This window comes from Aythya marila, assembly GCF_965140915.1.
Source record: "Aythya marila genome assembly, chromosome: 13".
Classification (NCBI taxonomy): Eukaryota; Metazoa; Chordata; class Aves; order Anseriformes; family Anatidae; genus Aythya; species Aythya marila.
Window position 1 is genome coordinate 2809487 of NC_139054.1, and position 17179 is coordinate 2826665.

Below are 17179 nucleotides of genomic sequence, written 5' to 3' on the forward strand. Positions count from 1 at the left end.
TAAAATTGCCAAAGAGAAAGAACACCATGATAATCTGTTTTATAATAAATTATGCAAACAACTGGGATTGAACATTAAAAAACATTAAAATAAGTAATCTGAGAAATTTTTACCTGATTTTCTTTAATCCAGGACAACAATCCTGAAAAGCTAAAACTGGCCCAGTTTCCACCATAGTAATTTCTCCTGCAAAGAAAAAACAACAGTGAAAATTGACAGACAGAATACACAGCCTTTTCAGATTTAAAGGAAAAGACAAACAACCAAGTTTCGAGACACTCAAAATATTTTTGATGACAGATTTTACAGGTGCAGTGTACACAAGTTGGTATAATATTTCAAAATCCTTGACTAGATGTAAAATTTCCATTTTCATTTATTCTATTAATCTCTGATCAAATAAACTGTAGTCCAGTATCAGATTATTCAGATGGCAAATTAAATAATGCTGAGAAAAGCACACGGGATGCTGCAAGTAAAGAAAAACATAGATAATACTGCTTTTTTGGCCAACACTAACTCAAATATGTACAGCGCTATGGTCATCTTTCCTTAAAGTGGAGTCAAACTAACTAGTCTGCCAGTTTCAATTTTGCCCTCAGAAAAGCCAGTTAAGGTTTTATACTCCACAGTTTCAAGTTCTTGCGGGACTTACCAGCTTTGACACAGGAAGCCAGCCATACAGCTTCTGATTGAAGCTGATTTGAAAGCTAACACAATAGCACCGCATGCCACCTCTAAACTAACAGTAGTTCCTGAGGTGGATGGGCAAAAAGGTTAAGTAAATTCATCTTGGGTGCAGACAGGAGAACCCACATCTCCCTTACCCATTATGTCAAGTAACAGAAAGTTCACTCTATTGTTTATCTACTGTTCTTCTACAGAACAGATTACAACAGACTGTTAAGATTCTCTGGCAAAATCATCATTAAGCTGCATATACTGTAGGTGGAGCCAAAGGAACTGATTTGTAGAAAATGATCCTATCTCCTTGACTATTTTTCAGTTTATATATATCACCTTCTGCCTTGAAAATATTAGTTTACCTGCTTTAAATCAAAGGAAATCAATAGTTCTGCTGTTAATCAGATAGTTTCTACACGCCCTTTTGATTTTTTTTTTCTACCAGTATTTCTCTAAACATTGGCCATCTGGATGAATTAACTTTTGTTACCGTGCATATCAGATCTTAAATATTTAACAACTTCAATGGGAAAAATTGCAATCGGAGCAACTGCATTTGATAAAATCAATAGTTCTTACAAAATAAAACGGTCACTTTAGGGTTTCCCTCTGTTCTCTGGCACTGTTGCTGGCACTTCAGGAGAGTGCAGGGTACCAAAAATGCCCTCCTGAATGGCCATCTAGTGTTATTGCATATGCTAAAAAGGATCATTTAGGAAGGAAGGTAGTTTTGTATTTTACAGGATAACGCAGACTGGTAAACCCAACAAACTTAAAATCTTATCACAACCACCTCCATTTCTGGACTGTAGAAATAAGTACAAAAAAAAGGAAAACTTAAATTTGGGGTTGATTCTCCTGTTTAAGATGGGGATGTTTTTGACAAGGCTTATCTGTACCGACAAAGACTTCATTAAGAGTGTCAGCCCCCTTACAGCACCAGAGGGTGATGCTCTATGCTATGTTGCTTACTTAGCATATGAAAGACAGATGTCTGCTAAACAATGCCTAATTGTTCCTGACTAGAAACTGACCTAAAAAAGTCTTTCAGCCACTGCAAGGCAATAGTGAAGAACATAAATAGGACATCTTTTGAAAAGACAACAAAATGCAGCATTCACTGAATAAGGATGGCTTCAACTGTTTAAGGCCATGAACGGGGAGGACTCGGTCTGTACTTTATGGATACCCAAGCTGTTTATCCTGCAGTTTGGTTATTCCAAGAACAACAGCTTCATTTGCAGATCTGTTACCAACCAGAAACTCTAATCATCTATAGAAATGAGTTCGTACTTACCTCTTTATGTGAATGATGTGGGGCAAGGCTTAAAAAGTTTGTTTGGTATCGTTTTGATTACAAAGTGAGGAAGATTAAACGTTATTACGACATGCCTGATTCCGCCAGATTTCAGTCTGCGTAACAGCAACTTGCTGTTGTTTGCCCTGATAATGGCAGCTTTGTTTTAACTGTCAATAGTGCAGGTCAATTTCTTCCTCTTTCTCGAGATTCCACTGAATAACAAGTTCAATACCCATATATTATCTGTTGCTTCCGGGACTTCCAAAAAACCCACAGCCACAAAGATTTATTTTTCAGGGAATCTGCTGCTTAGCTCCAAGTTTCCTTGAATATGGAATACAATCTGGCTGTCAGAACAAACAAGGTCATTGATCACAGAAACCGCAGAAAACACCTGCCTAAAATTAGGACTGCGTTTCTTGAAACTATACCAATAAAAATTCAAGCACATTTAGAATTAAAACTTTCAGTAAGAGAAATTGATATGTTATTTTCATAGAAAGTTATGGAAGTTTGTTTGTGAGCTGCCAGACACCTTTGATGTAAACATTCCTCTGTTCATCAGGTGGATTTTCCTTTGAAACTGCTTTCCTTTTTAACCACCACTGATGTGAATCAATCTTTTCAACAAAGCACCACATAATTCTGTTCTGAAGCTCAATCAGTCCTGAGAAGATGGTATGGTCTTTCTCAAACGAAAAATGAATCACAGCTGTCTTTCCTCTCTTCTGGCATCTGAGCACCATTCCCAAGTTACGGTACACAACCCCCAATATTAATCTTCTCTGGAAGCATCAACTTTCAGATTTTTTTTTGTCGGAATTTTAATTATCTCACCCTACATTACATGATGAATCAGGATTGCTTAATTTTCCCATCTGAAAACACCACAGTAAGAAGGTAGACAAGGCATAATTATTGTGATAATGAGTAAAGTTTTCTTTGGAAAAGTTTTGAAGTAGAAAGAAAAGAATTGACTTAGGGTTTTACAATTTGGACTCATTTGTAAACCGGTATTTTTGTTATAATTACCCAAAGATGGGCTAAAACAAGGAATTCTTTAAAGTAATAGCCAAGATCAAAGCCTAATTAAAGCTAAAATATTGTCCCAACATCACTAAATATCTCCCTTCTCTTGCTATATTAGCTGACTACAAAGACAGATTTTCTTTTTCTTAGGGTTATAACTAATTATCCTCTAGATAAGAGCATGAAACATAGCAAACAGAATTCTGTGAAAACACATTTTGAAGAAATAACAATACAGTTAGAAATTTTTTTTTCTGTCAAGTTAGTTAATGCAAGTTTTCTTTATGTAGCATAAATCATTTCCTAAATGCTAGTTGTTCACATCTCCTTTATCCTTTCATATAGATTAAAATACTCACCTTTTAGTTCAGATTTTTCAAATCAGGAGTCTGTATTTTAGAAGTAATGTCAGAATTGCTTATGCTATTTTGCTAAGTTTTGGAAATGTAGCTGCAGTACCTCTACAAGAAGCTTAATTCTCACTTCTCCTACATTAGTTTGTGATTTTTTTTTTCCTCAGTTATTAAAACCATTTTTTTTTTCTACAAATATTTTGAAAGCATTAGTAAATCCCTGCCTGGAACAGCGAAACTAAAAATTATTTCCATCTACTTAACATTCTTGGAACCTGAACCAAGAGAATACCTAATGGTATTTTTTAAAGACAGATTGCAATTTCAGAAACCCAGGACTTTCAAAAGCATGAATTACACAAGTAAAACATGAGTAAGAGCAGAAAAGGTATTTCATGGACTGTGCCTGTGAAGAAGACTGCCCCTCTGAATGCCACGTCCCTACAGCCATGGTGTAACAGTCAAAACTGGTCATGTCTGAAAAAAAGCTGCTGATGCCTCATGATCGCTCCCAAGAGCTGCCTCTATCTGTCTGTCCTGCATTTGATCTTTCAGAAAGGAGTCTCCTGCCATCAGAGGAGCTGTCTTTTGCACAGGAAGTTACTGCCACATCGATTTTAAGGGTCTGAAAACAAAATGACCTCTGCTTCAAACCCATAAAGTTTCATGTGCTACCTATTAAGAACACAGATACTTATTTGAAATTCCCATTCTGCCGCAGTAACTGTGTTTTGGAGCACAAAAAGTTTCCACGGATTTCAAGAGAAACAGTTAACCAAAACATAGCTTGAGATCCTCCAGCTCAACAGAAGAGGATGATGGTAGCCACCCAAAGTACATTAATTACATTACATCCTAAGGTAGCAAAAATAGCAAGGGTAATTATACCAGTTGAAACAGTTTTACACTGTAGCACCTCGCTTTAATTTCACATCCTAAACAAATATAACAACAGCTTTTCCAAAAAAAGGATTAACCTGAATTAAGATTTTTTTTTGCCTAGATTTCCTTTCTGAAAGTTTAATTATTCATCTTTTTTTCTTGGAAAAATTGACTTGCTTTGAGAAGCAACCTTTCCCCTCTCTGCTTGCTGCGCTTATACAGCTATGGCTATGTGAAGACCTGAGTTGTGTTACATTATGGATTTTACAAGTTGTGAAAAAATGAGACAGCTGTAGCATGAAGTGGAACATACTACACAGATATAGTGATGTTTTTCAATGCTCAGATAAAACAATTTTGGAAGGAACTTTTCAGTACTCCATGTACAAAGAGGTCAAAAGACAAGAGAAAGACTGGAGAAGTAGACAGAGCAAACTGAGCACAAGGGAGAAGTTAAAATCCTGCATCATGACAGTTCTCCTTTGTCTTCCAGTTAAATTCTACGTGGAAAGATAGATCAGCAAAGAATGACATCCAGAGCAAGCTTACAATCTACAAATGTTATATTCTAGATGCTGAAAATTAAATACAAAATGTAGCTAAACGTGCCTCACCTCTAATCCCCCATCCTCAATAACCAAACCACTATACAGTTATATTTGTATAGAAGAAAATAGGCAAAGGACCAAAATTGGAAGAGATAGCAAACCACCAGCAGAAAATCCTATGCATACGAACAATTACTGTGGGAGGTACATTCACTTGAAGTAACCAACTTTTAGTCTTGATCTGCCTTCCTTCAGCAACTTTGAGTTTAAAATAGGTGCCAATCTCCGCATTTTAAATTGCAAATTACTTCTCTAAATCACTTAATATCTATCCTTGAAATTTCACATGTCAACAGCTCATTAATATCTACAGTAAATGTAGCTCTCTAAAAAGAACCACAGATTTTACGTTTATTGAGACAGATAGCTGGCACAGAGAAATAGAGCTCCTTCAATTACTATTTGGCAGAAGCTAACTTTAGTTTAAAATCCGTCTACAGGAATTTATGGCAACACTGCAGTGAAGTGACTATTTTGAATAAGATTAGCTACTGTTGATGGCAATGCTTGGACAGTGTTTATAAATCAAACTTAGAACTTAGTATTTTATAATAGGCCACTTCAAAACTATCTACCATAATCACCTATGCAGTATATTATGATAAACACAAACAAGGCTGGAGATTAAAAGTAATAAAATGATCTATACAAGGTAACGAATGCAAGCAAACTGTAAACAAAGACTTTATTCATATATGTTTTCTAAACCTTGTACTTAACCTAACTCAGACCTTTGTAGAGTACATGAGACAGAAATTATTCCAAGTAGTACACCTAACACAAACAAGTATTTCAGAAACCCCAGATCTTATTTTCTTCTGGTTTGAAAACAATTTAAACTGATGATCCTGCAAGATGGGAACAATGTAGCCTGCGATATTATAGAAAGTGATATTCTGAATATAAACAACCTTTTTTTGTTCATCAACTTTCAATTATACTGTTACCTCAGTGAAATTAAACCTGAAAATTTACCTAGAAATGATTTATTAAACTAGACATATAGTAGATAAAATTAAAATGTTGTAATTCAAATGAAGTCTTAGAAAGCTTGCCAGAGGTCCAGTTTGTCACTTGAAATTCAAATGGCATCAGTTGTGGTTTTCTGTATTTTTTTTATTTTTCCAAGAGTACCAGCTTACTCAAACATGAAAAGCAAATGGCTCGAAATGCTTCCCTATTTATGGGAGGTTGTACAGTACAAAACTGTGTATATTTTTGTCAAGATGTGGATTCTTGACCATCATTAGGTGAGCAGATCCACCAACTACAGTAGCAACTACTCCTAAGAGTGAAAACCACCTTTGTTAAGAACACCTTCTTCTGACCCAAAAAGCTCATGGCTTGCGTAAGAGTTGGACAGTAACTCCACAGGAGAAAGGAATCAAATGTAGAAGCCTTCACTCCCATCATAAAAAGAGGAAGATCACGTGTGAATGTAAATGAACATGTTTAAGTAATAAACAAACAGTAATAAACTAAATTCCACAGTCCTAATTGCCTCCTTCTGTGAGTTTTTTTTTTTTTTTTTTGAAAAGTTCTTCATCCTGGCTAAAAACATTCGGAGATAAAAGAAGAAGAAGTTCCAGTGGCTAACTATTACTACAAACTTCGATAACCAATTAATATGAAAATTGAAATAAAAGAACTGGTCATTTAACAAAAACAAATTAGTCTACTGTTAATATATGGATTAAGCTTAAAGTCCAAACAACCTTTGACGTCTCCTTACTGTAAACTAAGGTTTTTAACATTTTGATAAGTAATCTTAGAGCTAATTTTAAGAATTACAGTACCAAAATGTTCAAAACTAACATATGCTTGTATGCTGCATGTGATGTCTTTAGAATTACTTCTCTAAGATCTTCTTGACTTGCATCTCAGCATTTGTTACTATGGCAGAACAGTGAAATGCTAGAATATGCAAGAGCTATGAGGTAGATGCATATTTTCTTTACAATTATTGCCATCCTGAGAGCTTTCTTTCAACTGAATCACTAATTACATTAAATATGGAGCAAGCATCAAGTACTGCCTCACTGTGCATTATCCCATTGTGATGGGATAAGGCAAGAACTCAAGAATGACGTAGAATGAAACACTATGACAACCTTGTCATTTTTGGCAAACAACTAACAATGAGAGCAGAAGTTTTGCTGCTACCACCACCTCAAAGCTACCTGTCACTCTCTCTGCTGAAATGCAGCAGGAACCTGCTAGAGAAGAAGTAACAGGCTTTTACTGGTTATTAATAGTTAGGATTTTACAGTTAAACATGTAAGATTTTTTTCCACTTCAGGTCAAACGTTACCAGATTATCCACTTTGGCCGCACGCACAAATATTTACCACAGCTTATCTGAAGTGCAGAAAATTGTTTAATGTTATTATTTTAATTTTTAATAATTTTAACACCAGGTGAACACAAAACACAAGTCCTGAAGGACACGCTGACCTAGACACAGATACACTTCTAACCAGTCTACCTCTTAAAAAGGAAAACTATTGGAGTAACTTACGAATCAACATGAAGAACTCTCTGGCCGCTTCTGGCACATGCTGCTGCAATAATAGACTCAGGCAAACCTGAAACGACACATTCAATTTTTAGATCTTAGTATGTTAAGATACATAAAAATTAAATAAAAGTATAAATTAGTCAGCAACAGGCAATTCAAAAATAATTTAGTGAGTCACTGAATTTTTTTAATACTCTTATGCAACTAAAATAATGAATACTTTTGCGTTCATTAACATCTTGCCTATTAACATCACCCTACTGAACGTAAATTTTAATTTTTACTTTTTATTTTTAATAATGGTAGGCACATATCACTTACAAGCACTACTACCTCAGAGTTAAAGCTTGTTACCCATTTCATCTTGAGATGTCTTGTTGCCATAAGCAGATTGAGCACCTGCCAGCATAATGATACCTAAATTGTAATGTAATTGTGTCCCCCCTTTAATGTAATTGTGTCCCATTTCAAAGGGGTAGTGTTAGGGACAGAGTGAATGTCAGATGGCCATCCTTAAAGTGCTATCTCTATCAAGGCCTCCCGTGTCACGCAGTTACGCTCTAGAAAATCTGTTTTCACTATATTCAGAAAAGTAGTAAAATAAAGAAAATGTCAAATGATAATTTTCCACTAGCAATCCCACCTGGAATGACATGGTGTGGTGGTTAAACTGGACGTTTAATAAGTAAACTAGACTGTTTTCTAACTTCTATCCCCCTTCACTAGATATTTCGATGCAGTTAGATAACTTGGACTTGTAACTACATTCAAAGCAGAAGTATAGCTCCCTATCTAAAACCTCTTTTTAAATGATCTATTGGCTGTTTAAACATGTAATTCAGTAAAAGTGATTAACATTCTGCAGGACTAGTATTAGGAGACACTTACGGTATGTATTCAATTAAGGGAATGAGATTAAAAATAAGTGGAAGAAATGATCTGATTTAAAGCGCAGCCCCCGAAGCAGCTGTACTAGTACAAGTGATGTGAGGCAGAACTGCAAGTGGGAGCAGCCGCTGTGGCACGGCACAACCAACTTCGGCGAGCTGAGCTGCGTGCCAAACAACATCTTGATGAGAAATTCAGGCCTGTGGTCGTCTCTCTCTCCAGAAAAAAGACCAGTGCCTTCACCAAAGAATGAATGGCCAGCATGCTGCCTATCTGATAATTCATTTAAAACACACAATGCAATATGTTAACGTCTATTCTTACTGGTCTATGGAGTGAGAAGCTGTTAGACTTAAGCACAATGTACAATGTAACACCCTCACAGACAGGTTTAAACCATTTTAAATGGTTGAGCTAGTCTTTGTTGATTCTAGAACCTGAAAAGCGGTCTAGAAACATCTAGCAGGACTTAGATAGACCAGACCATAGTTTCACAAACTCTCTAAGCCAGCAAAGGCAATCACGACCATCCAAATAAAAAGGTTCCCGTCCCTACCCCTAATCTTTGGCCACTCCTGGCCCTCCTGCCATGTAAAGTAAATAGCTGGATTTCAACAGGCCTGTGCCATGATGGCGTTCCGTGCAGAAGTACCAACGCTTGCACCGATACCAAGAAGGAGGTTGAAGACAGGCAAGGCAAAGTTACCAGGAAAATGGCTGTAACTTCCCTGAAATTTTATATTTTTAACACTATTCAGATGGATTAAAAACAACAGGAAAAAAAAAAAAACAAACACACAACTCTTTCTGAATTGATAAAACTGACAAAAATAACAACACTTTGCATTGCTGATCTTCCACAGCAAGTCTTCTCATGGCATTAAGCTCTGGGGGAAGAAAGAGGAACAAACAGTTGAGCTGCATCGGTTCCTGGGACATTGGCTTTACAACATAAAAGTCTGACAGATGAACAGTGCCTTCACAATGGTGGGATGCAGTTTTGCTACTCTGAACCAGTGCACTTGCAGTGATGCATCACGAGCTGTTCTGACGGCCTGGTTTCAGAAGCAATGCCTGCAGCACACGCTGTTTGACACCTATGCCACTTTAGGAAGCCGTAAGTGCCAAACGCAACGCCAAGATTTCAAAATCAGCACACTCGGTTTATTACTTGTATTTAGAACACGTCATCCTTTGACAACACAGATTCACTTTACAAACTCTGAATATACAGATTCACCACTGAACTGAAGACCCTTCCAGCACTACAAGCTACTCCCAACATAACCTGTATGGCACAAGGTGCTTGTGCTACACTCTACTTAAGCTGCACGTCATTTCGGAGAGGAGTACGAACAGTAAGCCTAAATAACTTTTGGGTGAAGAGAACCTACATCAATAATTGCAGAGACCTATGAAGTGCCTTGATAAAGACACCAAAAATGAGGTTTTTTAAATTAAGAATTCAATATACAGGCTATTCTGAACAAACAGACAAGAAGAAAGCATTTAACTGTAGCACACACTTCAGGGCTGTCATAAGACCCTTCAGGCACAAAGCTGTATTATGGAAAAGCACCTCTACATTCAGCTGCCCTCCAAAAGCATTTCTACATATAAATATATATATATTTATATATATATATATATAACATGTTTCAATTCTCTCCATCTATTAACTACCTGGAACAGAATCCACTACTCGTGTTTTGTTTGTAGCTTCTGGAAAGGTTTTCCTCCCCTCATTTGGGCACAGAGAATATTACTCAATGGAATTGAAAAACTTGTTTCTCCTTCCTTATTGATAAAAGCCACTGAGAAAGTGTTGTAAAACATCACCAAGTGCTGCCTGGCTGACCAGGACTGGAGTTATAGCTACTAGGGCATAACTGATTGCTTTAAGCTTGATCCAATTGATACTGTGTTGGAGGTCTGTTCTTCCATTAACCTTGGATGAAATTGTTCCCTGAATTAGCTTCCTCGCTCTTGAAAGCTGGCATCAATTTTCTTCACCAACACTTTGCTTCTAAGATACTGGGGCCTCCTGAGTACCCACTGGCAACAGAATGAGAAAGTATAGGAAAGGCAAAGCCCATGCATTTTAGCTTTTGGAGAGGCTCTTGGAACAATGTGATGGAGCAAGACACCATTTATTCTTAAGTGACAAAACCTCGGTAAACCGAAGAAGTTCAGCCTGTGCCTTGGGCACCAGTTTCTGAATCCTATTCTCTAACAGAAATAAAGCTCCACGGAAATCAGGGAGCTCTGTCAAACACAAGTTCCTGCTACACACGGTCAGGACTGTATGAGGGTTACTCCACAAAAGCTCTCTCCCAGGAAGAAGGCTCTGGTAAGCAGACCGTTATAGCACAGTTACACACAGTCCCTCTCTACTCAAGGAAAATAACTACTCTTGGGAAAGCCTCCTCAGAGAAATGGCAGAGATTTGTTTCTGTATGGCACATGAAGCTGAACTGTCTCCGACAGGATGCTCACACGGCTGAGCAAAATGGGCTCCGTTCAGCTTATTCAATCACAGAAAAATAATTGTTCTCATCTGGAAATGGTTTATTGTTCTGAACTTTGATTCTCCACAAACTTTAAGCTGAATTACATTAAAATTTTGAAATGCCCAACTTACAGGGGAGAGCAAACTCCAAATTTCTTGTTCCTGGCTCGGTTTTAATGTAACAATTTATTACAAGATTCAAGTGACTGCAGGAAAAAGCCTATATCCCTAGCAATGATTCTCAAGTTTCACTTACGCCCAGTGAGTAAATAAAGCTGGGTATCTCTGAGCTGGTTTTCCTCACAGAAAACTACTTTTAACACTTCCTGCCATTCACCCCACTTGGGGAACAGTCAGCTTCTGGTTTTGCTAGCTTAAGGAATGAAGGACATGGTGTTAAAACCTGTGCCCCTCATGATGCCTAATGTTTTTGAACAGATAGCTGAGTAATGATTTGCATCCAACAACTTGCATCAAAACCCAGCAAGATCTAAATGAGAACCTACATTTCCTTTCAGATTAAAAATAAAAATAAATAAATTGTACTGCAATCAAATCAGTAATCAAATTACTGGGTCAGAGAAATCTGCCCTCAGGTATAATTAATAGTAACCAGTACTTTCCTACTACGCTACTAGGCGTATTAGTTACTGTGACACACAGCACACATTTCATGTTATTTTACCTGGAATGAAAAGGGCTACTACAAAAAAATACTTTCTCAAATAAGGTTCCAAATCCCAGTAATTTTTAGCTTTCTGGCAGTATTAGCATGAAATAAGAAGTCTGAAGAGTAATTGCATGATCCAACGACAAGCAAGCAGCAACAGATCCAGACCTCAGTATTTTATACATAAACATCTGGCAGCATAAGAGGGACTTATTTGGAGGAATAAGGAGTCCACACAATTCTTTAGAGTATAAATTTAATATGCTGACTCAGAAGTCCTTCATATTTCAGGCAGAATCAATACAGAAATAGCATTGCTTGTTATCAAGATGCATTAAGACATTCTGCGGTTCCTGGCTGTTTCATATTTTAGAATGATTACACTTGAAATATTTGCATAAACAGTCCTGTGACTCATTTAATATTTGTTAAACAGTCCTATGCTGCTTTTTTCTCACCAGGAAAAAGAGTTTTCCTTCCTGAAGGACAACTGCTTAGTACCAGTTGAAACCTAGATCATCATTTCTTAAAGTCGTTGCCTTCTCTCTCCACTTACTCACCCCCATTTCTCAGCTGCAGCACTGGGAAGTTAGCCTCTCCTGCTTTCTCAAGGAAACAATGTTTAAGATTTCCCTAAAGCAGGACATTACATCTGCAGTCAGACACAAAAATAAGTAAAAAAAAAAAAATAAATAGGGATTTTACTCATCAGTGATCTCTGTGTCACTAGTGTGTTCTGACAGGGACAACTCCACAGGTACATCTCACCACCTATCCAGACGATAGTGGGTCGGTGACGCTGCCTCACTGAAATACAAATGTGAAATCAAAGCAAACCAACTTCTAAGCCTTTCCTGCATTGGTCCGAGCTGACTGCTGACTATATACTTGCCCTTCTGTGCTTGGACTTCTTCCATCTTGTTAGAAGGACACTGGGAAAAAAATGCAAGCAGCCAGAACTGTACCAAGCTGGCTCTGATTAACTAACAAGCACAGTAACACAGCTCACTTCAGCATGTACAAACTGAAGTTGGCCCTACACATTTTTCTGGTTCTCCAGGTATTTGCATGATGCGCTGAAAACTGCTGCAAGAGATTGCAGGACTCTGTCAGAAACAGTTGCAGCACCAGAATAAAGTAATCCAGAAAGCGGACAGTATAAACACTAGGTCCATGACAAGCTTATGATGAAGAATAAAGTCCACTTTTCACAGCACTAGTTTTCACTGCCAGCTGTCTAACCACGATGCCTAGTATAACCTTCTTGGATACCTCAGAGGCAGATTAATCTCAATAAATCTTACTGATGTGGCTGTTGCAAGCTGACCTTGAAGCCTACATCCGTTTGCTTCCAGCAACCTCTGATCAAGATAGTCTCTATTACAAGTTTTTGGACCTTGTCTATGGAAAAACTCAGCTATACTTTCATTTCCATGAATGATATGTTTTGTAAGCGAATACAAAATAAAGACCTAGCTATACATACAGTTATGATATCAATTCTATTCTTCAACACAGCAAAATGAAAATTAGAACTGACTGCTGAACTAGAAAGCTCCTTTCTCCAGTTTTAAGAGAAAGTTGATTTAAAAAACTCTACAAAATAAGCTGGCAGTAATAATTCACCTCTGTGTAATCAAAACCTAATTTTCAGGATTACACATTTGTCTCTTAGGATTAGCAGCTCTACATAACGCTGCAGAGAAGCACTGTGTCTTCAAGTGACTTTAAATGGATAAATTTACTGCCCCAAGCAGTTTATAAACAGCTGCATGTACGTGGAAGCATCTCAGTTCCGGAGTTTTTTATTGAAAACTTTTTTCCAGTCATCCAGCTGGTAAGCTTTTACAGAATTACACAAGCTTCCTTTTGAAAAGGTTTAAATGTTTAATTTGCTTCACTGTATCTACTAAATAAATCACAAGTGGCTTTTTCATAATATCAAACGCTGAAGGGAAATATATTCAAAATGCTGGGACAGAGACAATTTCAAAACAATCTTCTGGAGTCAGACAGTTGACCAACTGCAATAAATTCTGTTTGGATGTGAACTTCTAAGAGATGAGCAGCTGATTGTGAAGAAGCTCACTGAATTTTCATGCAATGTTTTAAATGGAACTTTTAAATTTTCTGGCAAAGTTAAGCTACTTATTGCATGTAATATTTTTAAAGTTAAAGCTAGCTAATTGAAATTAATAATAGTTTTGATTAATTTTATTGTATGTCCGTATTGCAGAGTAACATCAGAATTTTTTTTTAACACAGCAAATAGTAATGTCACAGAGACGCCAGCCCACTAAGACAAATAAGCAATGATAACTGGTCAAGAAAGGAGCCTCAAGTAAAAAGTTTCTTATTCTACACTCTGTCATGGGATGTCTAAGAAACACAATCAAGGTAATAGATTAAAAAACTACGATGCAATCTGGCAGACCAGTTTTTGAACTACAAGTGAAAACAGATTACTGTGAGGTGACAAACTGTTCACTTGAACGGAACAGCAGCTCTCTTTTTCACAATTAGAGGTTTACTGCCAATAGAAGGAGAATTTTTGGAGAAATACCAAATCTGTGTACTTATCTGTAAGCATTAGAATATAGATAAGCACATCAGGATATATACATACTCCCCTTAAACAAAATCTATTAAGAAAGAATTAGAACAATTTGGTTGGAAGGAGCCTACCAAGATCCCTGTACCCAACAACAGCACCTCCTGGGATCGGCAAACATGCTGAGGATGCGCTGCACCCCTGCCCTCAGATCACTGATAAATGTGTTAGGTGGGACTGGCCCTCGGACCGAGCCCAGGGAAACACGGCTGGCGCCCAGCTGCCGGCCAGATGGACCATCCACTGCACCCCTCGGAGCCCCGCTGCTCATCGCCCAGCGTGCCGTGGACGCTGCGAGGGGCAGTATCAAAGAACACAGGTGAAACCCAGAAGCCTTGTGTCTTAGAGAAAAAAATAAAGTTGTGTTAAACTGTAAGTAGATTTTACAGCAGACACTACAGCTGAGTCTGAGCTTCAGTTTACAGCCAACAGCAGTGGATTAAAAATATATATGTAAAAAAAGCAAAGCACATACATTAAAAGATAAGCATAGTAAGACACATGTTAAAACTTCTATTTTTATCCTAGTCTTCTAATACCTTCATCTTTCCCTTCCTTTTCTACCTCTCTGCAGGAAGAAAGCCCACTCTCCTTGCTCTCTTCATAAAAGGCAACCTGAAAAGTGAAAAGTTTATTTTCCTAAGTTAGCAATTCCATACAGTTACCTATGCACCAACAAAGACTATCACAAAATGCTTTGCTTGGTTTTAAGGCAACCCCAGCGCACCAGTGACTTGAAAAACCTGGGTTCTTTGGGAAGGACTGGAGAATAGTCACAAAGCGAGGAGATGGAAAAAAACGTTCTCGATTACTTCTGATTCTTTTTGATTACTCTTGATTTTTACTTTTCTAGGATCAGCAATATAATCTGGAAAATCTGAAAAAGTTACAGGCTGGAAAGGACAGTAAAAGATTCACAAAATAATGAGTTTTCTCACAAGAGCAGCAAGGGACATTTCACAGTATCTGGGAAAGAATCCCATGTGAGATTTCAGTGGGAGTCCAAGCCTGTAAGAAGGCTGTCACAGCCGCTCTGCTCCACAAGAACATTCAGAATAGAAAGCGTGCCAGAAAAAAACAACTCAATTTTAGTCAGGTTAAAAAAAATAAGTCTGTAAGAAGATAAAGGTATGTTTAAAAAAAAAAAAAAAAAAAGAGAAGTGGAAATGAGAACACTATGCCAGTGTTCATTTTGTTTGACACTTACACGGACGGGTAATGCTTTATTTGCAAACAATAATAATAAAACGGGCCTATTTCCTCCTCAAAAACATTAACGTTACAAGTCTGTGCCACTGTGTTAGTCCACAATGACCACGGGCATTAAAAACATCCATCTTCAGCTGGCTTTCCTTTTAGTTTCTGCTGCACAACTCTAAGTAGGCGCTGATGTGAAATAAAGACTGTGCACACGTAAAGTAAAATAACCAAAATATCAACCCAGAACGTGTTAGAAAACATTTTGGTCACATCCTAAAAATACCCTGCATCCATAAAAGCATTAGGAATAATTCACTTTTCAAACATCTGTTTTTTAAAAAATCATTTGCTAAAGCTAACTTCATCACTCACATTATAGTATTTAGGTCAGTTTTTCATGATGTATTTTTAAAATTGTCTTAGTATCTGGAAGTGATTTTTCCTAACACTATACTTACATAAGATAAACATAAAGTACTTACACCACTCCCAGCATATCGAACAATAAATAATAGATTCTCCTGACAGGACTTTGATGACCTGGCAAAGCCCGAGTGCTTTCAGCCAAAATCATATGAAACCATAAATCACTCTTTATTTTATAGAATATTTCAAAATGGATTCCTGCTTTCTACCTTGAAAGTCATTTCATGTGTTATTTATAACCACTGAAAACCAGAATGGAAAGAAAATTGCATAGAACTAGAAAATTTACTGTGACTGCTTTTATAAAGAATAACTCCTTTTTAGGAAAAAAAATTAGAATTACTGGCAAACTTGTGAATACACCTGCCTCTTAAAGAGTAACACCTTTTATTTTATAACTTCAGCAGCAGTTAATACAGGCCTCCTGCGGGATCAGAGACAAGTTTAAGAAGTTACGACTGAATATAATCCAATCAACTGAAACAATTCAAAGGTAAGGGTGACCCTGCATCCTCGTTCGTCCCACTTAAATAAATATTTCAGTTATGGCTGTTTGCAGCAGCCACATTGCAAATCTTAGCATTTACAGTGATTTCTGCCACGACTTCAACAGTGCTCAATGTTCTGCCTATGAGTTTTCCCTTTTGACAATTACTTAAATACAAAAACCCTGCCACTGACTTCTAGATCTGTGTCATTCTCTCAAATGGATGTTTTTTTAACATACTTATCAAACAACTCGTGACATTCCCTCCTCTGAGATGTACCATTAAAATGCCTGCTCTCATTTAAAAGTTGGTCCCAAAAAAGGTTGGCAATATCACGTTCCTACATGACTACTGCCCAGTCTAAAGTCCTCAAGCAAGCACTTCCAACATCAGCTGTCAAAAACAGGACATTACAGACATTAAGATAAATAAAAATCACTGAGTATAAATTTCCAAAATACTAGAACAACTTTGAGGATTGATGATGCCGTATCTGCTTTGGCAGAAAATCACCCAACAAAGCCATCTCTATTTGGTTATTGGATAGCTCGAGCAGAATACTATAATCATACAATCAGGAATAGGGAAATACAGATATGAGAGCCTTAATGAGAGGGAAAAAATAAAATGAAATGAAGTAAAGTAAAATAAAGCTTCAACACTACAAAAAAAAGGGGGGTGGTGTGCAGAACAAAAGAATGTCATAACAGCTTTTGTTCTTGTGTGGTCATGGAAAACCTCAAGATGTGCCCGCCAGTTTATGCCATGTGATAATCTGATTTTCTTAAGAATCACGGATGTAAGTTCCACCATAGGAATGAAATTTTTGCTGCTGAACCCACCAGGGTATTCCTGTACTACACATCAGCTTGTTCTACAGTTGGCTGTGCAAGACAATGCTCTCTCTGAGTTAAAGAAAAGTAGTCTCTTCAATAAGTGAATTTGCTTTTACCATAGAAATATTGATAAAGTAATTGAACCTAAGCAGTAAATGTACCACTGATGACAAAAAT

General features: G+C 37.2%; 1 protein-coding gene across 1 annotated transcript in view; it reads right to left on the bottom strand.

Annotated features, from left to right (window-relative positions):
- The window catches only part of CHM (CHM Rab escort protein), a 59759-nt gene that overhangs the window by 40858 nt on the left and 1722 nt on the right, over positions 1-17179 (bottom strand). Inside the window, exons 2-3 of the mRNA XM_082770530.1 lie at positions 7375-7441; positions 114-186 (exon numbers count right to left, since the gene is read on the bottom strand). Coding sequence (XP_082626656.1) covers positions 114-186; positions 7375-7441 — 140 coding nt within the window. The remainder of the gene's footprint in view (positions 1-113; positions 187-7374; positions 7442-17179) is intronic.